We start from the raw sequence: 23,254 nt of genomic DNA on the forward strand, positions 1-23,254 counted from the left end.
CCCTCCCACCTCACTTGGCCACGCCTCCCAGCATGGCCCCGCCCCTCCGGACGGTACCACCCTGGTGCCGGGGGAGGGGGGGGAAGGTGTGTGTGTGCTGCCGGTGCCTGAGCAACCGAGCGACCCCGAGAGGAGAGAGGCGGCCGAGGGGCACGAGGCGCTGGTGACGTCACGGGGCTGCCGAGGAGACGTCACGCCGTGACGTCATTGTGCAGGTGGGGTTTTTTCCCCCCCCTCTTATTCTCCCCCCCTCCCGTCTTATTCTCCCCCCCTCCCGTCTTACTCTCCCCGCCGCCACCGACCCCTCAGCTCTCGCTCCCCGGTTCCGGGCAGGACGCGCAGCCGATCGCCGATCGCGGCGGCGGAGCGATGAGCCTGGCGGAGGGCAGAGCCCCGCGGCGCACGGCCGGGAACCGCCTGTCGGGGCTGCTGGAGGCCGAGGAGGAGGATGAGTTCTACCAAACCACCTACGGCGGCTTCACCGAGGTACCGGCAACCCCCGGGGAACACCGGAGCTGCGAGCGAGACGGGAGGGAGAACCGGGAGGGGAGTTGGGGGGTTCCGGGCTGAACGGGAGACGGAAAAGGTCCTGGGGACGTGAGGGGGATGGGGAGCACCCCGGGGGGGGGGTTTGAGGGGGATGGGGGTGGGGATGAGGAGCCCCGGGGTGGGGGGAGCACCGGGGGGAGATGGGGGTTACCGGGGGGAGATGGGGAGCAACGGGGGGAGATGGGGGTTACCGGGGGGGGAGAGGGGGACTACCGGGGTGGAGGGAGCACTGGGCGGGAGATGGGGGTCACTGGGGGGGAGATGGGGGTTACCGGGAGATGGGGGTCACTGGGGGGGAGATGGGGGTTACCGGGAGATGGGGAGCACGGGGGGGAGATGGGGGTCACCGGGAGATGGGGAGCACCTGGATGGGGAGCACCGGGGGGAGATGGGGGTTACCGGGGGGAGATGGGGAGCACCGGGTTGGGGGTCACCGGGGGGAGATGGGGAGCAACGGGGGGAGATGGGGGTTACCGGGGGGGGAGAGGGGGACTACCGGGGTGGGGAGAGCACTGGGGGGGAGATGGGGGTTACCGGGAGATGGGGAGCACGGGGGGGAGATGGGGGTCACCGGGAGGGAGATGGGGAGCACCGGGGAGGAGATGGGGGTTACCGGGGAGGTGTCCCCTGTTGCGGGGGTGCAGGGGGAGCCGTGGGGACAGGGGGGGTGCAGCTGATGGGGTGGCCACCCCCACTCACACACACACACACACACACACAACGTGGCCGTGGGGTCCCCGGGTGGGGGTGTGTGTGACAATCCCTCTGTCCCCGCAGGAGTCGGGGGATGACGAGTACCGGGGGGATCAGTCGGACAGCGACGACGAGGTGGACTCTGACTTCGACATCGATGAGGGGGAGGAACCCCCCAGTGACCCCGAGGAGAACGAGCCCAAGCGCCGCCGCGTCGTCACCAAAGCCTACAGGGTGCGGGTCCCCTCCCCCCCGGGGTGAAACGGGGCTGGGGGCACGGGCAGTGGGTGATCCCCCCCCCCCTTCATGTCCTGTACCCCCCCCACAGGAGCCCCTCAAGAGCCTTCGCCCCAAGAAGCCAGAGGTGCCCAGCGGGGGCTCCCAGAAGCCCCGGGAGGTGAAATCGGTGCCCCTGGAGCTGCAGGATGATGTGGGGGACAGTGAGTCTGGGGGGGATGGGGTGGGTGCTGACCCACACCCCACAAGTCTGGGGGGAGTACCCGGGGAGTAGGGACACCCCATGGCCACCTCTCAGCTCCGTGCTCAGCCCCATGGCCACCTCTTAACCCCATGGCCACTTCTTAGCCCTGTGGCCACCACTCAGCTCTGTGATCATTTCTCATCCCCGTTCCCCTCTCTCTCCCCCCAATTCCTTCTCTCCCCCCAATTCCCCTCTCTCACCCCCATTCTTCTCCCCCCATTCTTCTCCCCCCATTCTTCTCCCCCCATTCCTCCCTCTCTCCCCCCACTCCCCTCTCTCTTCCCCGATTCCCCTCTCTCTCCCCCCATTCTCCTTTCTCCCCCCAATTCCTTCTCTCTCCCCCATTCCCCTCTCTCTCCCATTTCCTTCTCTCCCCCCCGTTCTTCTCTCCCCCCCGTTCTTCTCTCCCCCCCCGTTCTTCTCTCCCCCCCCCGTTCTTCTCTCTCCCCCGTTCTTCTCTCTCCCCCATTCCTCTCTCTCCCCCCTCTTTCCCCCCTCTCTCCCCATTCCCCCCTCTCCCCGGGGCAGGTCGGAAGCACATGCGTCAGTCCACCACGGAGCACACCCGTCAGACCTTCCTGAGGCTGCAGGAGCGCCAGGTCCAGTCCAAACGTAAGAAAGGTCCCAACTACGACCGGCCCCTGACCCAGGAGGAGCTGCTGGAGGAGGCCAAGATCACCGAGGAGATCAACCTCCGCTCCCTGGGTGAGCCCCCCCGAAACGGCACAGGGGGACAGGGTGGGAGGGGGTCGGGGGGGGTCAGTGGGGTGCTGAGCACCCCCCTTGGGCTTTCCCAGAGAATTACGAGCGCCTGGAAGCTGACAAGAAGAAGCAGGTCCAGAAGAAGAGGAAGTGTGTGGGGCCCGTGATCCGGTACTGGTCGGTCACCATGCCCCTCGTCCCCGAGCCGGGCAAGGAGGAGAACGTGGACGTGGAGGGGTAGGTTGGGGTCACTCCTGGGGGGTTTACCCCCCACACACACACCCCCCAGCTAAACCTCAGCTGGAGGAGACCACTCCTGATCCCTCCCCCAAGGTTCTGTTCCAGGGAGAGGATTTAAGGGGAGATCTAGATGGGATTTTAGAAACAAAATCTTTGCCTCAAAACCAGAATGTGTTGTCCAGGGGGGGGGTTGAGGCCCCATCCCTGGAGATGTTCAAGGTGAAGCTCGAGGAGGCTCTGATCTGATTGAGGATTGGGTGACCTTGAGACGTCCCTTCCAACCCAAATTATTCTGGGGTTCTCCAAGAAGTGGGTTTGGGGCAGCACCTTGGAGCCCCCCGAGCCCCACACTCCATCCCTGGGCAGGGAGGGGGCTCAAGGAGCCGTGCCAGCTTTGCCCCCCACAGATCTCCCCATTCCAGGGGGTCTTTTTTTTTCTCCTGTTGTTTTTCCAGGTTGGACCAAGACCCTCAGCAAACCGACTCCCTCCCAGCCCCTTCTCCTGCTGGGAAATGCTCCCGAACCTTCATCTCCTTCAGCGACGACGAAACTTTCGAACGTTTCTTCCCCAAAACCAAACCCCCGAGGCTGCCGGTGCGGGAGCTCTGCCCCGTCACCCACAAACCTGCCCTTTACCGGGACCCCATCACCGACATTCCCTACTCCAACATCCGAGCCTTCAAAATCATCCGGGAAGCCTACAAGAAATACATCACAGCCCACGGGCTGCCCAGCGCTGCTGCTGCCACCCTGGGCACCGCCGCTGCCCCCGGCCCCGACCCCAACCTCCGGCCCACCCGCCAGAAAATCATCATCAAGCAGAGCGTCCCCCCACCCTGAGACCCCCCCCTCAATCCTCTCAGCCCCCCAGACTCCTGTGGGTGATGTTTCCTGGCTCTGTTTATCTCCTGCCTTTTTTTTTTTTTTGCTATCTATCTATTAAAATAAAAAAGGAATCAACGCCGATAACCTGTGCTGGGGGAGGGATTCTTATTTCCACCCCCACCCCCCAAAAAAGACCCTGCAGCAAACCCAGGGTGGGTGCCACCCCCAAACACCCTACAATAAACAATCAGCTTCTTCCCTGCTGCCAGCGAGCCCCAAATGCCATCTGGGGGGGCTCGGGGGTTCAAAGTGGGGGGGACACGGGAGACGATTGACCCGAAGAGTGGAAGGACAACAAATCCCCCCAGGGGGGTTGGGGGTGCTCAGGGGTCCCCAAGTCCCTGGTTTAAGGATCAGCCTCTCCCTCCCTCTGGCTGGGGGTGCTGGTGGGTGCCCCCTCCTGGCTTTGGGGTGCCCCCCCCGGTGCTGGGGGGCTGGGGTGGGGCTGTGGCGGGGCTGGCAGTGCTCGATAACGCCCGGGGGGATACGTGATCCGCCCCTCCCTGCTCGCAGAATAAAACGCTGATCTCATGCCCTGCGCTGCCCGAGCCTTTGGCTCAGCACCGGGGCTCTCACCCAGCCAGCACCCAGAGCCCCCCAGAGCCACCAGGTAGGGTCCTGAGGTGGGGGGGTCCCCATGGGGTGCTGGGAGGGGGGGGGTGTATGGGGTGCTTCACCCCCAGGGAGGTGAGCTCGGGGGTCGCTGGCTCTGCTGGGGGTCCCTGCTCTGAGGGATTCCCCCACACACACACTCTGAGGGCATCTGGGGGGTCTGTGTGTGTCCCCCCCTTTCTCCCCCAGCCCTGGGGGTTTGGGTGTTGGGGGGGTGAATCTCAACCTGGTTTCTTGGGGGGGAAACCAGTGTGGGGGGAGTCGTGGCCTCAGCGTTCACCCCGCAGGGAGGGGGGAACCAAGAGGTTTGGGGGGGACACCGTGTCCTGGCTTTGGGGAACACCTGGGTGATGTGACTCAGTTTCCCCCCTACACCCACCCTGGGGTGCCCCTCGTGGGACCCCAATCCCACTCCCTGGCACGCTGCGACATGGGGAAGGGGGGGGTCACCATGGCACGGGGAGAGGGACCCCATGGTTTGAGGGGTCCCTTCATTGTGGGGGGCATCCCCCCACCCTCAGGAGCCTCCGGCAGCCCCTCACCCCTCCTGTGTCACCCCCAGGCCACCCCCCAGCCCCCCACCATGACGTCCCACAGGGAGGAGCTGGAGAAGTACCGGGACATCGATGAGGAGAAGATCCTGCAGGAGCTGTCGGCCGAGGAGCTGGAGCAGCTGAACATGGACCTGATGGAGATGGACCCCGATGTCGGTACCGGTACCAGCTGGGCTGAGGGCACCGAGTGCCACCAGGCTGTGGGGTGACACCCTGTGTGTGTGTGTGTGTCCCCAGAACGTGCTGCTGCCAGCGGGGATGAGGCAACGGGACCAGACCAAGAAAAGCCCAACGGGACCCCTGGACCGGGCGGCTCTGCTGCGGCACCTGGAGAAGGAGGCGCTGGAGGCCACGGAGCGCCAGGACCTGGTGCCCTTCACCGGGGAGAAGAAAGGTGTGGGGACCCGGGGACACGGGACGGGGACCTGGGGTATATTTAGCTCCTCAGAACCGTCCTCGCCAGCGGCTCGGATGTCCCTGGCGAGCTGGGTCCCCGCCAGCCCCGGGCATGGCCACCCCCAGCAATGTCACCCCCCGTATGGCCACCCCCTGCCAATGTCACCCCGAGTAATGCCACCTCCAGCAATGTCATCCCCAGCAATGCCACCCCCTGGCAGTGCCACCTCCAGCAGTGTCATCCCCAGTAATGTCACCCCCTGGCAGTGCCACCTCTAGTAATGTCATCCCCAGCAATGTCACCCCCTGGCAGTGCCACCTCCAGTAATGTCACCCCCTGGCAGTGCCACCTCCAGTAATGTCACCCCCTGGCAATGCTACCCCCTGCAGTGCCACCTCCAGCAATGTCACCCCCAGCAGTGCCACCCCCTGGCAGTGCCATCTCCAGTGATGCCACCTCCAGTAGTGTCACCTCCAGTAGTGTCACCCCCAGCAGTGCCACCCCCAGCAGTGCCACCCCCTGGCATTGCCACCTCCAGTGATGCCACCCCCAGCAGTGTCATGTCCCCCCCACCCTGTCACCCACTGGCAATGTCACCCCCTGGACCCCCGGAAGCGTCACCCCTGGGCCGGGTCACCCACCACGTCCCCACGTGCCCCTGCCAGCCCTGTCCCTTGTGTGCAGTGTCACCAGCTGGTGTCCCCTGTGTCCCCACACCCAGGGAAGCCCTTTGTGCCCAAGAACCCCACGCGGGAGCTGCCCCGGGAGGAGCAAATCACGCTGGAGCCGGAGCTGGAGGAGGCTTTGGCCAACGCCACCGACGCCGAGATGTGTGACCTGGCTGGTGGGTGTCACCCGGGGCCACCCCCTCGCCACACAACCTCACACAGGGCCACCACGGCCCCACAGAGCCTCATACAGGGCCACTGTCACATCACCACCTCACGTGGGGCCACAACAACCTCACGTGGGGCCACCAAAACCTCACGTGGGGCCACCACAACCTCACGTGGGGCCACCACGTCCCTGTGCGGCCTTGCACGGGGCCACTGTCACATCACAACCTCACACGGGGCCACCAAAGCCCCACGTGGGGCCACCACAACCTCACGTGGGGCCACCACGTCCCTGTGCAACCTTGCACGGGGCCAATGTCACATCACAACCTCACGTGGGGCCACCACAACCCCACATGGGGCCACCACAGGGCAGGGGGAGGACGTTGCATGGGGACAAAGCGTGTTACACAAGGGGACTTTGCTGCCCATGGGGGACACACTGCAGTGTCACCCCCCTGTGTCACACCCCCGTGTCCCCACCAGGACCCCAATAAAGGCAGCTCCCTGTCCCCCCTGTTCACTGTTGGCCCCAGCCCACCCGGGCAGGGCTGGGGACACTGTTGTCACCCCTGGGGGGACAGGAGGGGACCGAGGGGGGTGGTGGCTGACTGACACCCCCTGTCTGTCCCCACAGCCATCCTGGGGATGTACACCCTGATGAGCAACAAGCAGTACTACGATGCCATCTGCAGTGGGACCATCAGCAACACCGAGGGCATCAACAGTGAGTGCCTTGGGGACACGGGGACAGAGGGACAAGTGCCACCCCCAGAACAGGGGACGTGGGCATGAGTCCCCCCCCCCCCCGGGACAGGAACAGAAGGTCCCTGGGGGTCTTTGGGGACTGGAACCTCTCTGAGCTGCCCCGTGGTGACCCCAGACACGTGTCCCCACCTTTGGGCACAGTCACACGTGTCCCCTCCGTGCACACACATGTCCTCGTGCACACACGTGTCCCCCACGCACACACACGTGTGTGCCCCAGGTGTGGTGAAGCCCGACACGTACAAACCGGTGCCGGATGAGCCCCCCAACCCCACCAACGTGGAGGAGACCCTGAGGCAGATCCAGGACAACGAGGCAGCTCTGGAGGACGTCAACCTCAACAACATCAAGGTGAGGGACCTGGTGGCACTGTCCCTCCAGGTGTCCCCCCGAGGGGTTCAGTCCTGGGGTGTCCCCCGTGGGGCTGCTCACCATCCCAGGGCCTCTCCAGGACACCCCGGGGTGCTGGCCCACACCCAGGGTGTCCCCGTGGTGACATCCCACATCCCTTCAGTGCCACTGAATGGGACACCCAGCAGCCCCTGTCCCCTTGGGGACATCTCCACCCCTTCGAAGCCACCTACATCCCCTCCGTGACACCTCTGTGACCCACGGGGATGTCTTGGAGCCCTTGGTGACACTCGTGTCACCTTGCTGCAGGACATTCCCATCGCCACCCTCAAGGCCATCTGTGAGGCCATGAAAACCAACACCCACGTCAAGAAGCTCAGCCTGGTTGCCACCCGCAGCAACGACACCGTGGCCACTGTGAGTCCTGGCCACGTGTCCCCCGTGTGTCCCCGTGTGTCCCCAAGGCAAGGAGGGGACATGGCCCTCTGCCCACCCTGGGCTCCAAGGCCAGGTGGCTTTTCCACCATCGTTTGGGGCCTTGGTGACTCAGGAGACACCGGCGGGAGGGTGCCAGCCCTGGGTGACACCCCGAGGTGACACCTTGAGGTGACACGCAGGCCGTGGCCGAGATGCTGATGGAGAACAAGACCCTGCAGAGCCTCAACATCGAATCCAACTTCATCACCAGTGCCGGGATGCTGAGCATCATCAAGGCCATGTACCACAACCACACCCTCAGCGAGCTCAAGGTGGACAACCAGGTGGGGGACTGACCCCCAGCTGGGGTGAGACAGGGAGATGGGGGGACGGGGACAGAGCTGTCCCCAACCTGCCTGCTGTCCCTGCAGTGCCAGAGGCTGGGTGACACGGTGGAGATGGAGATGGCCACCATGCTGGAGCAGTGTCCCTCTGTCACACGCTTTGGTTACCACTTCACCCAGCAGGGCCCCCGCGCCCGCGCCGCCATCGCCATCACCAACAACAACGAGCTCCGTGAGTACCCCCCAAACCCCCCTCCCCGTGTCCCCTCCTGGGGTGGGAGGGGGTCCTGATCCGGACCAACGTGTCCCCCCCCTCCCCATCCCCTTAGGTCGCAAGCAGAAGAAGACCTGAGGGTCCCCCCAGCCCCCCCCGGGGCTGCTGGAAATAAAGTGGTGACGGAGTGAGGTGGTTTGGGGATCCACCCAGATGTGTCCAGGGGGGTGGGATTGGGATTGGGATTGCAGGGATGGGCTGAGAGGGAAGGGGGGGGGAGACAGGGGGGAACCCCCAGCCTCTACTGGGGCTCAAGACCCCCATTAGACCTCCAGCTAATCCTAATTCCCTGCTGGGAAGCACTGGGAATAATGGGGGGAGTTCCACCCCAGGGGTTGGGTTAGGGCACCAAGAGGGGTGGGGGAACAGGGAAACCCCCCCATGGGCAGCTGGGTGCCCCCCCTGGCACAGAGCCAGGCACCCAGGGTCAGGGAGTGGGGACCAGGAAGAGGAAAAGGAAGGGGAGGAAAAAACAAAGGGAAGGGGGGGGAAACTGAGGCAGGGGGAGGGCAGCGTGGCTGGGTGCTTCCCAAAGTGCTGGGACAGGTGTCTGGGGAGGAGGAGGGGGGGGACACCCGGTGCTGCCACCCCCTAAAGGCCATGACCCCACAGGCAGCTGCCGGCGTGACTCGAGCTGGGGACAGGAGGGGACAGGAGGGGACAGGAGGGGACAGGGGGGGACAGGGCTCTGGCCAGGGTTGGGGGGTGGGGGAGGACACACAGACACCAGTTTGGGTCCCTCCCAACACCTCAGACACCAGTTTGGGTCCCTCCCAATGCCTCAGACACCTCGGTCCTCTCCAGCTGCCTCTATTCACGGCTTGGGGACAGCCGAGGGGACAGTCCCCACGGGGGACAAAGGGACACGGGGGGAGGGGGCTCAGGCTGGCAGCAGCGCAGGGGGTGGCTCCTCCTCGTCCGAGTCGAATTCAGCGTTCTGGTCCTTCACCCACCTCCCCGAGAGGTCCTGGATCCATCCGGCACTGAGGGGGGGAGGAGGGGACAGGGTGAGGGGTGGCTCTGTCCCCAGGGGGTCCTGGTTCCGATTGGGTCAGGACTCACCTCCGCAGCTGCAGGAACCGCTCCAGCTCCCGGCGCCTCTCGGGGCTGAGGGGTTGGTCCCGGTCCAGACTCGAGGTTTTGCCTTTCCCAGCCCGCTGCCTCCTGGCTGCGGCCACTTTGGGAGCGTCTGGGAGGGCAGAAAGGAGCCGGTGACACTGAGGGGACCCGGCTGTCCCCGTCCTGTCCCCCGTGTCCCCGTGTCCCCTCCCGGCTCTCACCCGCTCGCACAGCCCCGGCGGTGCCGGTCCCGGCTCCTCCCTCCTCCCGCGGCGGTTCCGGAGGCGTCTGGGTCAGCCCGGTCCCGGTGATACCACTCCTCCAGCTGCTTCCCTCCGCCCTGCCATGGGGGAAGGAGTCCGGGTGCCACAGTCCCCACTGGTGACACCCCACATCCCCTCCGTGACACCGAATCCCTCGTGGGTGCACCCAGCACCCTCTGGGTGATCCCCGGGTCCCCTCGCAGACACCTCCACCCCTTGGGAAGCCACCTGCATCCCCTCAGCCGTGTCCCAGATCCCCTCAGGGGGACATCAACGTGTCCCACAACCCCACGGGGACATCCCCACGGCCTCGGTGACACCCGTGTCCCCTTCCTGCAGGACCTTCCCACCGCCACCAGCAAGAACCTGAGACCAAACCCCTCCATCGAGAAGCAACGGCCCCGTGGGCACTGTGAGGCTGTCCCCACGTGTCCCCACGTGTCCCCACGTGTCCCCACGCATCCCCACGAGCTTTTCCCCCATCCCCCAGACCCGGCTCTCACCCCATCCTCCGGCAGCAGCTGCTGTAGGGAGCAGCTTTCAGCAGAGCACTCCGGGCGATCCTCCTGGTCCGAGCCAGCAGAGGGGCCTGGGGGGGACACAGAGGGGACACAGAGCTCAGGGGGTGCAGTCAGGGGACACAGAAAAGAGGGGGGGTTCACACCAACCTGGCCCCCTGCCCCTTCTCTGGGTGCTTCCTCCTCCTGCTGGGGTCTGGGGGCCACGTCCTGGGGTGAGCGTTTCCTGCCATAGAAGCGTTGGAGACCTGGGAGAGGGGGAAAAGGGGATGGGAGAGGGGAAAAGGGGATGGGAGAGGGGAAAAAGGGGATGGGAGAGGGGAAAAAGGGGTGAGAGAGGAATAAAAGGGGGTGGGAGAGGAATAAAAGGGGGTGGGAGAGGAATAAAAGGGGGTGGGAGAGGAATAAAAGGGGGTGGGAGAGGGGAAAAGGGGGTGGGAGAGGGGAAAAAGGGGATGGGAGAGGGGAAAAGGGGGTGGGAGAGGAATAAAAGGGGGTGGGAGAGGAATAAAAGGGGGTGGGAGAGGAATAAAAGGGGGTGGGAGAGGAATAAAAGGGGTGGGAGAGGGAAAACGGGGATAGGGGGTGTCTCGGTGCACCCCATCTCGGCGCAGCCCCCCCCCCTCCTTGTCAGCCCCCCAACTCACTGCTCAGGTGCTTCTTGCCCGCCCGGTGCGCTGTCAGCACGTCCAGGGTGTCGAAGATGGGGCGGTGGGCACAGACGGTGCAGGTGTACCTACACCCGGGGGGGGGCAAGCTGCTGTCAGGGCCCCCCCAGGCAGATGGGGAGGGGGCTGCCGGGGGGGTCTCGCTCACCTCCCGCTCCTCAGCAGCAGAGCCTCATCCTCGGGGATGTAGTTGGCCAAGAGGTCGGCCACGCGTCGCTTCTGGGAGGGACCCCGGGGGCTGCGTCAGCGCTTGGGGGGGGGGGGGGGTGACCCCCCCGCAGCCCTCCAGCCCTCGCCCCCCGCTTTGTTCCCCCCTTCGCTTCCAGGGTCCCCTGGAGGACTCGGGGAGGGTGTAGGGAGGGTCTCGGGGGGGCCGGGACTCACCTGCAGCACCCCGAGCTGGCTGGGATCGTCCCCCTCCCGCTTGAAGGACATGGCGGCCGCAGCGGTTGCTATGGGAACGCGATCCCCCCCCGCACACCTCCACTTCCGCATCACTTCCGGGGGGCGCTTCCCAGCGGGCAACGCGCGGGAACATCCACCAATGACAGCGCGGCAATGGCGGGGCGGCCCCGAGGCATGACGGGAGTTGTAGTTCCGCGGCTCCGCACCCCTCAGGGGTCTGGGGGGCAGAGACCCCCCCAGAGGGAAGGGACTTGGGGGGTGGTGGGGTCCGGGGGAGCGGGGAGGACCCCGCTATGAGGGGGGGGAGCGGTGAGGCTGCCCGAGGGGCCGGCGGGGCGCTCCCCGGCCCGGACTACACTTCCCAGAATCCTTCGCGGAGGCGGCCGGACCGGGCCTGGTGTCTCCGGTCTGACCGGGGTGTGAGGGGGGGGGGGGGTTGAGCCCCGTGAGCGGCGGGAGCAGCGCAGGGACCCTGGGGGGGTCCCGGCCCGGGGGTGTTCGCATGAGCCCCCCCGCCATGGCTGCGGGCAGCGGGGCAGCGGGGGCGGCTCCCCGGGAACACCGCCTGCAGCCCGGGGACACCTTGGCGGGGCTGGCGCTGCGCTACGGGGTGACGGTGAGCGGCGGGGGGAGCGGGGACACGACACCAGTGGGGTCCCCGTGGGGCTGTCCACGAACATCGGTGTCCCCCCCATGTGCTGTCCCGTCACGGTCATTCCCATTCCCCTCATCCCCGGTCCTGTCCCATCGCTGTCCCCGTCCACACCCTTATCCTGGTCCCACCCGTGTCGCCCTCCCTGTCCCCTCGTGTCCCCATCCCTGTCCACCTTGTGTCCCTATCCCTGTCCCCATCCCTCTCCCCTCCTGTCCCTATCCCTGTCCCCATCCCTGTCCCCCTCCTGTCCCTATCCTTGTCCCTATCCCTGTCCCTCTCCTGTCCCCATCCCTCTCCCCTCCTGTCCCTATCCCTGTCCCCATCCCTGTCCCCTCTTGTCCCCCTCCTGTCCCCATCCCTGTCCCCTCTTGTCCCCATCTCTGTCCCCATCCCTCTCCCCTCCTGTCCCTATCCTTGTCCCCATCCCTGTCCCCTCCTGTCCCCAACAGATGGAGCAGATCCAGCGTGCCAACCGCCTCTACACCTCAGACACCATCTTCCTCAAGCCCACCCTCCTCATCCCCGCCACACCGCAGCCCCCCCGGGGGTCACCGTGCCCCCAGGACCAGGACGAGGAGGCGGCTCCCGTCCCCCCGGGGGACACCTCGGTCGCCACCCCCTCCCCGTCCCGCCACGACCTCTCCGCCACCGATTTCCTGCGCCGGCTCGACGCCGAGATCGGGCGCTCCAAGGAGGCTGCGGCGCGGCGCCTGCGGGCGGGGGGGTGAGCGCCTTTTGGGGCAAAACGGGGGCTTTTGGGGGGCGGGTGGCGGGGACGCCCCTCAGTGCCACCCTGCTGTGTCCCCTGCAGCGTGGCTGAGGCCGAAGGCACCCGGAGCCCCAAGGACAGGGACCCAGCAGACCCACGGGGACCCCGACTCGGCCCACGGCCCCTCACCAGGACCCCCCGGGCGGCCACGCTGCGGGACACCGAGGACGAGATCTTCACCCTGTGACACCGGGGACACTGGGGACACCAGGGACAAGATCTTCACCCTGTGACACCGGGGACACTGGGGACACCAGGGACAAGATCTTCACCCTGTGACACCGGGGACACTGGGGACACCAGGGACAAGATCTTCACCTGGGGACATTGGGGACAAGATCTTCACCCTGTGACACTGGGGACACAGGGGACGTGTCACTGTGACTGTCACCCCTCGAAGATGCCACCCCCCAGCCCCAGCCAGGGGATGGCAGAGGGGACACAAGGATCTTGAGGAGGGGGTCACACACGTTTGTGTCCCCTCTGTGTCTCTTTCGTCCCCCTGCAGGGACACCCGTGTGCAAAGCCACTTGTCCAGGGTGACTGGGAGGTACTGGGGGGTTACTGGGAGGTACTGGGAGGGAACTGGGAGGTACTGGGAGGTTACTGGGAGGTACTGGGAGGTAACTGGGAGGTACTGGGAGGTAACTGGGAGGAGCTGATGTTTTTCCCCTCTATTTATTTGTACGTCTGTGCTCTCACGTGGAGTGGGATCCCCACGGGGACAGGGACAGTCACCAAGAGCCTGTAAATAAAGCAGAACACTGTCACCTGCCTCTGCCTGTTTGTCACCTCCCCCCTAGGGACACAGACACCCCCCTGGGGACACAGACACCCCCCTGGGGACACGACTGCTCCCCTGGGGACACGGTCACCCCACTGGGGACACTATTGCCTCCCCAGGGACACGGTAACAGCCCCGGGGACACGACTGTTCCCCTGGGGACACAGACACCCCTCTGGGGACACGGACATCCCCCTAGGGACACAGACACCCCCCTGGGGACACGATTGCCTCCCCAGGGACACAGTCACAGCCCTGGGGACACGAGTGCTCCCCTGGGGACACGGTCACCCCCCTGGGGACACGGTTACAGCCCAGGGGACAGTGTCACCCTGCTGGGGACGTGGCCACCCCCCGGGGTTGCTGTCACCCCTCAGGGACACGGTGGGGACACAGCCACGGCCCTGGGGGGACCCGTGGGGGGACAGACCCTCGCTGGGGGACACGCTGTGTGCCCCCCCAGGCCACCCCCGTGCTATGCCACGCGGTGCCACCAGGTGTCACCCTGTCCCCGCACCCTTAGGGACCCCCCCGGACCCCTCCCCTCAAAGAGCCTCGGGGGTCTCCGCAGGGTCCCCCAGGACCCCCCAAGTCCCCTGGGTCCCCTTTCCTCCCCCTTGGGACACCTGGGGACCAAACCCCGAGTGGCACCGGGATTTGGGGGGGGGGGAAGGTCGCCGCTCCCAGTATCTCCCAGTGCTCCCAGTGTGCCCACTCCCACGCGGGTGCGCACACGCGAGTACAACCCCCCCTTTCTCCCCCCGCTAATGAGGATCATCTCATTAACGCGGATTAACGCCTATCTATAGGGCGGCTCCGGCAGGGGGGGGTGTGGGGTGTGTGTGTCCCCGGGGGGGTCCCACGGGGGTCCCCGGTCCCGCCCCCGGCCCCGCTTTGCCCGGTCCCGGCCCGTTCCGGGGCGGAGCCGTTCGGGACCGTTCGGGGACGGAGCCGGTACCGGGGGCAGCCGCGCTGGGGGGGGGGGGCCCTGGGGAGCGGTAAGGGGGGGTCTGAGGGGGATGTTGGGGTGGGTGGGGGGCGGTTCGGGGGTGTTTCGGGGTGCTGGGTGGGTGCGGGGGATGTTTTGGGGGTGTTTAAGGGTGCTTTGAGGGTGCGGGGTGAGTTTTGGGGTGTTTCGGGGCGTTTCGGGGTGCTGTGGGTGCCCGGGCGCTGTGCGGGGCTCGGGGTGCGGGTGGGGGGTGTCCCGGCACTGGTGGCAGCAGTTCCCGGGATACTGGGAGCACTGGGGGGGTACTGGGATCGTCGGGACGGGCACTGGGAGGGGACACCGGGAGGGGCGCAGGGGGGACACGGGGCTGGGGGTACGGGGGACACTGGGATGAAGCACTGGGGGGTGTCCATCCCCCCCCCCACTCCCCCGTGCCTCAGTTTCCCCTGACTAAGCTCAGCCCCCAGGACCCCGTGGCCGGGGGGTGGTGGTCCCGGTCCGGTCCCCTCATCCCCACGTCCCCTCCGGCCACCCACAACGATGCCGGGGGTCCCGCTGCCCCCTCCCCTCCTCCTCCTCCTCCTCCTCCCGGGGGGGTCAGCGCTGTCCTTCCCACGGGACCTGATCCCACGCAGCACCGTAGGGCTGGCAGGTGAGTGGGGAAGGCGGTGGGGGGGGAGGCTGGGGACACCCCCCGGGGTCGTGGGTGCCGATGTCACCCTGCGTGTCCCCCCCTGTCCCCGCAGCCACCGCTTCCTACCCGCGCTTCGTGGGTCTGCGTGGGGACAACGCCACGGCCCACCTGGGACTGGGCTTCCAGCGCCTGCTGCGGCTCAACCGGACCCTGCTGGTGGCTGCACGGTGAGACCGAACCGACCGAACCGCCCCGACCTGCCCGAACCTCCCTGAAATGAACTGCCCCGCCCCGCCCGAACCGCCCAGAACTGCCCCGAACCGCCCGAACCTCCCTGAACTGAACTGCCCCGCCCAGAACCACCCGAACCGCCCAGAAACGCCCGAACCTCCCTGAACTGCTCTGCCCTGCCCTGCCTCACCCAGAACAGCCCAGAACTGCCCCGAACCTCCCTGGACTGAACTGAACTGAACTGCCCCGCCCCACCCAGAACTGCCAGAACCACCCAGAACTGCCCCAAACCGCCCCAAACCTCCCTGAACTGAACTGCCCCACCCTGCCCTGCCCCACCCCACCCAGAACCGCCCAGAACTGCCCCAAACCGCCCCAAACCTCCCTGGACTGAACTGCCCCGCCCAGAACCGCCCGAACCGCCCAGAACCACCCAGAACCGCCCCAAACCTCCCTGAACTCCCTGAACCGCCCCAAACATCCCTGAACTGCCCCGAACTGCCCTGAACGACCCCAAACCACCCCAAACCACCCCAAACCGCCCCAAACCGCGTATGGGCGCGCTCAGGTGTGGGGTGACACGCGTGTGACCTCCCCGTTCCTCCTGTTGGACCCACGCGTGGGTCCCTGTGGTCACCGGAGTGTTTGTGTCACCTCCTGTGTCCCCATGTGTGTCCCTGTGTGTGTCCCCATGTCCCCTCACACGTCCCCATCCGTGTCCCCACGTCCCCTCCCGTGTCCCCTCCGTGTCCCCCCACACCTCCCACCAGGGACCACATCTACGCCTTTGACCTGGGGCAGGACACGGGGACTCTGTACCCCCAGAGGGTAAGTGGGGAGGGGGACACGAGGGGAGGGGGGGGGGCTGGGGTAGGGTGGGGGTCCCTGTGCCCACCACCCCTGGTGTCACCCCCCAGCACCTCACCTGGGAGACAAGGGACAGAGAGAACTGTGCCATGCGGGGACGGCTGCAGGTATGGGGGGGGGACATGGGGGGCGTGGGGGGACATGAGGGGGCGTGGGGGGCTATGGGGGGATGTGGAGGGGCTATGGGGGGTGTGGGGATGTGGGGGGCTATGGGGGGGGGAATATAGGGGTGAGGGGGTGGGAGATGGGTGGGACGAGGTGAAACAGGGGGCTCAGGGGAGAGTGAGGTGGGGGTGATGACCTCTCCCCCCCCCTCTCTGTGTCCGCCCCCCTCCTGTCCCCACGCAGGACGAGTGTCACAACTACATCAGGGTCCTGGTGCCCCGGGACCCCGGGACCCTCCTGGTGTGCGGGACCAACGCCTTCAGCCCCCTCTGCCGCATCTACAGGGTGGGGGCTGGGGGGGGGCATGGGCTGGGGGGGGTCAGAGAGGGGGGGGTGATGAGTTGGGGGGGGTCTCGTCATGGATGTGATGAGTTGGGGGGGGTCAGAGGGGGGGTGATGAGTTGGGGGGTTTCATCATGGGATGTGATGAGTTGGGGGGCTCAGATTGGGAGTGATGAGTTGGGGGGGGGTCTCCACAGCTCTGCAGCGGGGCAGGGAGGGTGCAGGGGGGGGGGAGGTGTGTGCTGAGTTGTTGGGGGGGGGTCTCAACCCCTCTGTGCCCCCCCTCAGGTGAGCAGCCTGGCTCAGGAGGGTGAGGAGCTGAGCGGGCAGGCGCGCTGCCCCTTCGATGCCAAGCAGAGCGTGGTCGCCCTCTTCGTGGGTGGGTGCTGATGGGATGGGGGTGGGGGGGTGTCCCCAAGGGTGGGGACAGTGGTGACACCGCTGTGTGTCCCCCCCCCGAGCAGATGGCAGCCTCTACTCTGCCACGGTGGCCGATTTCCAGGCCAGTGACTCCGTCATCTACCGCAGCCTCAGCCCCGGGCAGCCCCCCCTGCGCACCCTCAAGTACAGCTCCCGCTGGCTGCAGGGTACCCCCGGGGGGCTGGGGGGCAGTGGGAGGGGGCAGGGGGGTCCTGACCCCTGTGGGGGTCCGGGGGGCTGGGGGGGGTTTGGGGGTTCTGACCCCTGTGGGGGTCTGTGGGGCTGGGGGGGGTTTGGGTTTGCTGAGCCCTTTGGGGGTCCATGGGTTGGGGGTCCTGACCCCTGTGGGGGTTCGTGGGGCTGGGGGGGTTTGGAAGGGGGTCAGGTAGAAGGGTGGGGGGATACTGGAGGGGCACAGGGGTAGGGGACAGGGACAGTGGCACCAGGGGCTGACAGCCCCCCCTGTCCCCCCCCCAGAACCCCACTTTGTCCAAGCGCTGTCCTACGGCCCCTACGTTTACTTCTTCTTCAGGGAGGTGGCAGTGGAGCTCAGTGCCCTGGGCAAGGTGGGTGTGGGGACCTGGGGACATGGCCCGGGGGGTGGCACCTCTGGGTGCTGGTGCTGCTGTCCCCACATCCCTCTGTCCCAACACCCACGGGTCCCCCCGTGTCCTGGTTCCTCTGGGTCCCTGTCTGCCAGTGTCCCTGTGTCCCTGGGTGCTGGCACCTTGGGTGTCCATATCTTTGGATCCCCGTGTCCCCATGTGCCAATGTCCCCATGTCCTGGCACTCCAGTGTCCCCATCTCCCAATGTCCCCATCTGCCAGTGTCCCCATGTCCTGGTACTTCATTGTCCCCATGTTCCAATGTCCCCATATCCTGGCTCTCCAGTGTCCCCATGTGCCAATGTCCCCATGTCCTGGCTCTCCAGTGTCCCCATGTGCCAATGTCCCCATGTCCTGGTACTTCATTGTCCCCATGTGCCAATGTCCCCATGTCCTGGCACTCCAGTGTCCCCATCTCCCAATGTCCCCATCTGCCAGTGTCCCCATGTCCTGGTACTTCATTGTCCCCATGTTCCAATGTCCCCATGTCCTGGTACTTCATTGTCCCCATGTTCCAATGTCCCCATGTCCTGGCTCTCCAGTGTCCCCATGTGCCAATGTCCCCATGTCCTGGTACTTCATTGTCCCCATGTTCCAATGTCCCCATGTCCTGGCTCTCCAGTGTCCCCATGTGCCAATGTCCCCATGTCCTGGTACTTCATTGTCCCCATGTGCCAATGTCCCCGTATCCTGCCACCCCTGTGTCCCCGTGTGCCGATGTCCCCACGTGCCGATGTCCCCGTGCCCTGCCACCCGTGGGTCACTGCCAGCCGGGGTGCTGTGCAGGTGGTGGTGGCCCGGGTGGCCCGGCTGTGCCGCAATGACCGGGGTGGCTCTCGGCGGGTGCTGGAGCGGCGCTGGACGTCGTTCCTGAAGCTGCGGCTGCAGTGTGCGGTCCCTGGGGACACCATCTTCTACTTCGATGTCCTGGAGGCTGTGACACCCCCCAGGGCCCTGCACGGCCGCCCCGCTGTCCTCGCCCTCTTTGGCACCCAACCCAACAGGCACGGGGGGGACGGGGACGTGGGTGGCCCGAGGGGGCGTGGGGGGAGGTGGGGACATAAGGGATGGGGACATGGGGATGAACCCACAGAAGGACAGGGGAGATGAGGACATGGGGACATGGGGATGGACTCAGAGGGGGCCATGGGGACACACTTCCATGGGGACAGGGGAGATGGGGACAGGGGAGATGGGGACACGGAGCCACCAGAGATGGGGACACAGGGATGGTCTCACAGGGGTCGTGAGGACACTTTGGGACAGGACACAGGAGAAGAGGGTGCAGGGACACAGTGGGGACACAGAGGGGCCCTGGCTGAGCTGCGGCTGAGCTGGCAGCCCCGGGAGGGCACAGGGGTGTCCCTGTCCCCAGGGGTGTCACCCCCTGCCATCCCCGCAGCATCCCCGGCTCCGCCGTCTGCGCCTTCTACCTGGGGGACATGGAGAGGGCGTTCGAGGGACCCTTTGCCGAGCCCCGCGGGGCCACCTGGGCCCCCGTGCCCGAGGAGGGGGTGCCCCGACCCAGGTACCCCCCAACCCGGACCCCTGGGTGCGTCCCCCCGGGTGTGGCGGTCGCCCAGGTCCCTGATGGTGGCTGTGCCCAGGCCGGGGGGCTGTGCCGGGATGGGACCCTCCGCTGGCATCGTCACCTCCGGGGACTTCCCCGACGAGACCTTGACCTTCGCCAAGGAGCACCCACTGCTGCACGGGGCCCTGGCACCTGCTGGGGGGCGGCCCCTCTTCACCCACACTGGCACCAGGTGTGACCCCTGGGGACAGGGTGACCTCAGGGTGGGTGGCCGTGGGGATGGGGTGGCCATGGGGACAAGGTGGCCTTGGGATGGGTGTCTTTGGGATGGAGTGGCCTTGGGATGGGTGGGGACGGGATGACCTCGGGATGGGTGGCTGTGGGGACAGGGTGGCCTTGAGATGGGTGGCCCTGGGGACAAGGGAAGCTTTGGGAACAAGGTGGCTTTGGGGACAGGCTGGCCTTGGGGACAGGCTGACCGCAGTGCTGGGTGTCCGTGGGGACAGGCTGACACAGCTGGCAGTGGACGTGGGCGCGGGGCCGCGGGGGGACAGGACTGTCCTGTTCCTGGGTGCTGAGGACGGGCGGGTGCTGAAGGTCCTGGCAGCCACCCAGCACCCCGGGGCCACCCAGCACCCTGGTGGCACCCTGGCACCTGGGGACACTGGGGACACTGGGGGACACCGACTCTGAGACACTGCTGCTGGAGGACATCAACCTCTACGACCCCAGGAGGTGGGTGCTGGGAAGGGGGCTGGGGGGCTCGTGGTGGTCATGGGGCTGAGGGTCTCAGGGGACCCCTGGGTGCTGGGGGGCTCATGGGAACCACGGGGTGAGGGGTGTTGGGGGTCTCAAAGGGGAACCACGGGGCTGGTGGGTGCTGGGGGGCTCATGGGACTGGGGGTGCTGGGGAGCTGGTGGGTGCCACGGGGTCGGGGGTACTGGTGGGTGCTGGGGGGCTCATGGGTGCCACGGGGTTGGGGGTACTGGTGGGTACTGGTGAGCTGGTGGGGACTGGGGGGCTGATGGGGGCGGTGGGGCTGGGGGGTTCTGGGGGTCTCTGGGTGCTGCAGTGCGAGGGGGGCTGTGTTGGGGTGCAGGTGCCAGGGGCCACGTCGGGTGCTGGGGATGGAGCTGAACCCCCCGGGCAGGGAACTTTTCGTCGCCTTCTCGGGGTGCCTGGTGAGGGTCCCCGTGAGCCGCTGCGCCCAGCATGGAGCCTGCCGCAGGTCAGGGTGGGGGTCAGGGTGGGGGGTGAGGGAACGGGGCAGATGTGGGGTTGGGGTGTGCAGGGGGGGTGTGAGGATGCAGGGACGTGAGAGGACATGGGGGACACACGGACATGAGGGGACACACGGACATGGGGGACATTGAGGGGCACAGGATGGGGGGACGGGGGGTGCATGGGGCAGAAGGGCACGCGAGGGACATGGGGACATGGGGGGACACAGATGTGCAAGGACACGGGGACATGGGGGGACACAAGGACATGGGGGGACACAGATGTGCAAGGACATAGGGACATGGGGGGACACAAGGACATGGGGGGACACAGGGATGTGCAAAGACAGAGGGACATAAAAGGACATGGGGACATGGGGGACACAAGGACATGGGGGGACATGGGGACAGGGCAGGGTGACCCCAGCCCCTGTCCCCCCAGGAGCTGCCTGGCTGCCCGTGACCCCTACTGTGTCTGGCTGCCCCCCGGGGGCTGTGTCCCCTTCTCCGAGGACCTCCCGTGAGTGTCCCCCGTGGTGGCCTCAGTGTCCCCATCTCCTGAGCCCCATCCTGCTGGGGTGGGGACACTGGGGATGGTGGGTGACATCCCCCCAACCCCACCCCCCATTCTGTGTGCTCCAGGAGTGGCTTCGAGCAGGACCTGGAGGGATCCAGTGGGAACACTGAGAGCTGCCAAGGTGAAGGGGGGGGACACAGGGGGACGTGAGGGGACATGGGGGGACACAGGGGGACACGGGGGGACATTGAGGATGGGGAATATTGGGGGACATGGAGGGTGATCAGGAGAACTTCTGTGGGACAGGAGGTGATGGGGGGATGGAGGTGGCCCCAGGGTGACACTGGGGGCTCTGGGCCATGTGGGTGACACCAGAGGATGTGGAGGACATTTAGGGGGGGGGACACACATGGGTGGTCCCGGGTGGCCTGGTCCCACCCCCCTCTGCTCTCACAGAGACATCGGCTGCGGGGGACAGCGATGCAGAGAGGGACTTGGCCCATGGTCAGTGACACCCGACTGTCCCCACGGACCCCCATGGCGAGGGGGGGGACATGGGAGGGTCCCCAGGGGTGGGAGAGGGACCCCAGGGATGGGGAGGAGCCGTGGGGATGGGGGGGGACCCCAAGGACTGGGGAGGGACTTTGGGGACAAGGGAGGGACCCCCGGGGGCAGGGGAGGGACCCCAGGGACGGGGGTACCCGAGGGACCAGGGGGGACCCCAAGGAACAGGGAGGGACCCCTGGCCACAGGGTGACCGCGGGGGTCCCCGAGAGGCCGGGCAGCTGACGGGTGGTCCCGCAGGGGTTCGGCAGCCCGGGCCGGGGGCCGCGGCGACGGTTCCGGTGCCGGTGCTGGTGGGCTGCGTCCTGGGCTCCTTCGCCCTGGGGGCTTTGGCCACCGGGCTGCTGGTGGCCGCTTGTCGCCGCCCCGACGTCCCCAAGGGACCCCCGGAGACCCCCGCCCCGCGCCCCCCGGCCCAGCCGCCCGTCCCCCGCCTCTACCCCCAGCTGCCGGGGGCCGCGGGGCAGCGGGACCCCCCGGAGCCGCCCCCCCCACCGCCGGCAGCCCCGCAGCCCCCCGGCGAGAGGTCCCGGGAGGGGGGGACGGAGCCCCGGAGCCCCCAAGCCCCCCGGCCCGGTCCCCCGGAGCCCCCCGGCCCGGGACCCCCCCCCAAGGTGACCCTGGAGGAGCTGCGGCAGCGGCTGCAGGGGGGCGGTTTGGGGGGGGTCTCGGGGTGGCCCCCCCCCGGGAGCCGCCGGATCTTTCGCCAACCGCGTGCAGCCGGGGACCCCCTTTTCCGGGCTCCCCCCGCCCCCCCGGGACGGGGCTCCCCGCAGGATGGATGTGCCCCCCGATAGCCCCCCCGCCCCCCCGCCGGCCCCTGGCACAGAGACACTCCCTGGGGGGGGGGACCCCCGCCAGACCCCCCCTCGGCCTGGCCCGGGGTCTCACCCGCATGCACTCTTTGGAGACCCCGGGGGGGCCACCCTGGGGTCCCCGGCACAGCCCCCTGGAACGTTCCCTCTCCGTGAAGCCCCCGGTGCTGCCCAAGCCCCTCCTGGTGCCCGCGGCCCCCGGGCGGCCCTGAGCCCCCCCAGATGGGGACAGGGGGACATCCCGGTCCCCAGCACCCATGGGACACTTGGAGGGGACCCCCAAGTCACCCACTGCCCGGGGGGATATGGGGAGGTGGGGGGCAGGGTCCCCAATTCCCTGGCTCCATGCCCTGAGCTGTGAGGGTCCCCATGGCCCCAGGTTGGGGTGGGAAGGGTCCCCTGTGTCCCACAACCCCCCCATCTCCCTGTCCCAGGTGACAGGACCCCCCCACAAAAGCCTGAGCCACCCCAATGTCCCCACCCAGGGTGACAAACCCCCAATTCCCCAAGGGCTTTTTTTTGGTTTATTTGTTTTTTGATCCTTTTTAATTTATTTGCTGCTTTGGGGGCCGTGTGAGCCACCCCCCCCCCAACCCCCTCCCCATGGCCACTGTCCCCTCTCTTGGGGACAGCAGGAAAGGGGGGGGGGACAGGGTGGGTCACCAGAGCTGGGTCTGTCCTACCATGTAGGGCTGGGGCTCAGCAGCACCATTAAAGCCATGGGTACCCCCACCCTGCTGCTTGCCTGGCTCTGTCTGGGGTGAGGGGGGGGGGACAGGGGGCTGGGCAGGGGTCCCCCCAAGAGGGGATGCAAAGGGTGAGAGCTGGTGGCAGAGGAGGGGACAGGAAAGGGCAAAGAGTGACAGCAGAGAGCTGCTCACCGAAGTGGAAATGGATTTTATTAGGAAACAGCTTTACAAAAGAAAAAAAAAAAGAGGCTAAATGTTGGGATTTCAGCATTTGGGGGGGGGGGATGCAGGGGGTCCCCCACCCTCATGGGGTGATTTATTATTTTTTTTCCCAGCCCTGTGCCTGGCACAGAGGGAAAACAAGCTGCTAAAGGAGAGATTAAAAGAAATAATCGGATTTGGCACCAAAAAGGGGGCTGCAGGGAGCTGGGTGAGGGCTCGGGGGGTCCTGCCCTGCCCCCCCTCTCAGCTCAGCTCAGCTCCCCAGGGGTTGGTGTTCCCTTTGGGCTCAGCTGGGGGGGTTTTTTGCCTTTAACTTCC

At 66.8% G+C, this 23,254-nt stretch overlaps 5 protein-coding genes across 11 annotated transcripts; 4 read left to right on the top strand and 1 right to left on the bottom strand.

Moving 5' to 3' along the window:
- The first annotated feature begins 60 nt into the window (after positions 1-60).
- VPS72 (vacuolar protein sorting 72 homolog) lies at positions 61-3,591 on the top strand. Its single transcript, XM_030465127.1, has 7 exons — positions 61-215; positions 334-486; positions 1,327-1,476; positions 1,571-1,682; positions 2,252-2,428; positions 2,521-2,662; positions 3,121-3,591. The coding sequence occupies exons 2-7, from the start codon at positions 370-372 to the stop codon at positions 3,503-3,505; spliced, it is 1,083 nt and encodes a 360-aa protein (XP_030320987.1). The 5' UTR covers positions 61-215; positions 334-369; the 3' UTR covers positions 3,506-3,591.
- Positions 3,592-4,055: 464 nt separating this feature from the next.
- TMOD4 (tropomodulin 4) lies at positions 4,056-8,239 on the top strand. 2 transcript variants are annotated; one of them, XM_030465128.1, is made up of 10 exons: positions 4,056-4,160; positions 4,725-4,868; positions 4,954-5,110; positions 5,835-5,957; positions 6,587-6,676; positions 6,938-7,068; positions 7,378-7,485; positions 7,686-7,829; positions 7,917-8,061; positions 8,159-8,239. In XM_030465128.1, exons 2-10 carry the CDS (start codon positions 4,746-4,748, stop codon positions 8,179-8,181), a joined length of 1,044 nt encoding a protein of 347 aa, XP_030320988.1. In that variant the 5' UTR covers positions 4,056-4,160; positions 4,725-4,745; the 3' UTR covers positions 8,182-8,239. The 2 variants fall into 2 exon arrangements, with proteins under 2 accessions (XP_030320988.1, XP_030320989.1); XM_030465129.1 differs by having other exon boundaries at positions 4,061-4,160; positions 4,737-4,868.
- Positions 8,240-8,904: 665 nt separating this feature from the next.
- Positions 8,905-11,159, bottom strand: LOC103538276 (sodium channel modifier 1). Of its 4 annotated transcripts, none has more exons than XM_030465130.1 (8): positions 10,996-11,159; positions 10,760-10,830; positions 10,591-10,679; positions 10,094-10,191; positions 9,929-10,014; positions 9,384-9,502; positions 9,166-9,292; positions 8,905-9,086 (listed from the first exon to the last, which is right to left on the bottom strand). In XM_030465130.1, exons 1-8 carry the CDS (start codon positions 11,104-11,106, stop codon positions 8,984-8,986), a joined length of 804 nt encoding a protein of 267 aa, XP_030320990.1. In that variant the 5' UTR covers positions 11,107-11,159; the 3' UTR covers positions 8,905-8,983. The 4 variants fall into 4 exon arrangements, with proteins under 4 accessions (XP_030320990.1, XP_030320991.1, XP_030320993.1 ...); XM_030465131.1 differs by having other exon boundaries at positions 8,907-9,086; positions 9,166-9,277; XM_030465133.1 differs by lacking the exon at positions 10,760-10,830 and having other exon boundaries at positions 8,932-9,086; positions 9,166-9,277.
- A 285-nt stretch (positions 11,160-11,444) lies between these two features.
- Positions 11,445-13,214, top strand: LYSMD1 (LysM domain containing 1). Of its 3 annotated transcripts, none has more exons than XR_003988560.1 (4): positions 11,448-11,632; positions 12,121-12,394; positions 12,483-13,011; positions 13,085-13,214. XR_003988560.1 is itself a non-coding variant. In XM_030465134.1 (3 exons), the coding sequence occupies exons 1-3, from the start codon at positions 11,519-11,521 to the stop codon at positions 12,625-12,627; spliced, it is 534 nt and encodes a 177-aa protein (XP_030320994.1). In that variant the 5' UTR covers positions 11,445-11,518; the 3' UTR covers positions 12,628-13,214. The 3 variants fall into 3 exon arrangements, 1 of the variants encoding a protein (XP_030320994.1); XR_003988561.1 differs by having other exon boundaries at positions 12,483-12,990; positions 13,054-13,214; XM_030465134.1 differs by having other exon boundaries at positions 11,445-11,632; positions 12,121-12,395; positions 12,483-13,214.
- Positions 13,215-14,587: 1,373 nt separating this feature from the next.
- Positions 14,588-22,750, top strand: SEMA6C (semaphorin 6C). Its single transcript, XM_030465111.1, is given in 20 exon segments — positions 14,588-14,825; positions 14,920-15,034; positions 15,809-15,866; positions 15,956-16,012; positions 16,254-16,355; positions 16,641-16,731; positions 16,817-16,939; positions 17,250-17,338; positions 18,164-18,381; positions 18,780-18,905; positions 18,985-19,140; positions 19,415-19,582; positions 19,584-19,643; positions 20,009-20,137; positions 20,572-20,649; positions 20,772-20,827; positions 21,103-21,150; positions 21,451-21,886; positions 21,888-22,008; positions 22,010-22,750. Coding segments are annotated over 20 exon segments (2,571 nt in total). The 5' UTR covers positions 14,588-14,713; the 3' UTR covers positions 22,238-22,750.
- The last annotated feature ends 504 nt before the right edge of the window (positions 22,751-23,254 follow it).

The sequence above is a fragment of the Calypte anna genome, chromosome 25 (assembly GCF_003957555.1).
Source record: "Calypte anna isolate BGI_N300 chromosome 25, bCalAnn1_v1.p, whole genome shotgun sequence".
In the NCBI taxonomy this organism is placed as follows: domain Eukaryota; kingdom Metazoa; phylum Chordata; class Aves; order Apodiformes; family Trochilidae; genus Calypte; species Calypte anna.

Bases quoted from the DNA above. Each gene is read 5' to 3' on its own strand.
- VPS72 (XM_030465127.1), top strand. From the start codon at position 370: ATGAGCCTGGCGGAGGGCAGAGCCCCGCGGCGCACGGCCGGGAACCGC. The intron at 487-1,326 runs GTACCGGCAACC...CTGTCCCCGCAG, and splicing joins CCTACGGCGGCTTCACCGAG to GAGTCGGGGGATGACGAGTA. The intron at 2,429-2,520 runs GTGAGCCCCCCC...GGGCTTTCCCAG, and splicing joins GATCAACCTCCGCTCCCTGG to AGAATTACGAGCGCCTGGAA.
- TMOD4 (XM_030465128.1), top strand. From the start codon at position 4,746: ATGACGTCCCACAGGGAGGAGCTGGAGAAGTACCGGGACATCGATGAG. The intron at 5,958-6,586 runs GTGGGTGTCACC...CTGTCCCCACAG, and splicing joins CGAGATGTGTGACCTGGCTG to CCATCCTGGGGATGTACACC. The intron at 8,062-8,158 runs GTGAGTACCCCC...CCATCCCCTTAG, and splicing joins CACCAACAACAACGAGCTCC to GTCGCAAGCAGAAGAAGACC.
- LOC103538276 (XM_030465130.1), bottom strand. From the start codon at position 11,106: ATGCGGAAGTGGAGGTGTGCGGGGGGGGATCGCGTTCCCATAGCAACC. The intron at 10,680-10,759 runs GTGAGCGAGACC...CCCCGGGTGTAG, and splicing joins CTGCTGCTGAGGAGCGGGAG to GTACACCTGCACCGTCTGTG. The intron at 9,503-9,928 runs GTGAGAGCCGGG...CCCCCATGGCAG, and splicing joins AGCTGCTGCCGGAGGATGGG to GGCGGAGGGAAGCAGCTGGA.
- LYSMD1 (XM_030465134.1), top strand. From the start codon at position 11,519: ATGAGCCCCCCCGCCATGGCTGCGGGCAGCGGGGCAGCGGGGGCGGCT. The intron at 11,633-12,120 runs GTGAGCGGCGGG...TGTCCCCAACAG, and splicing joins CGCTGCGCTACGGGGTGACG to ATGGAGCAGATCCAGCGTGC. The intron at 12,396-12,482 runs GTGAGCGCCTTT...TGTCCCCTGCAG, and splicing joins CGGCGCCTGCGGGCGGGGGG to CGTGGCTGAGGCCGAAGGCA.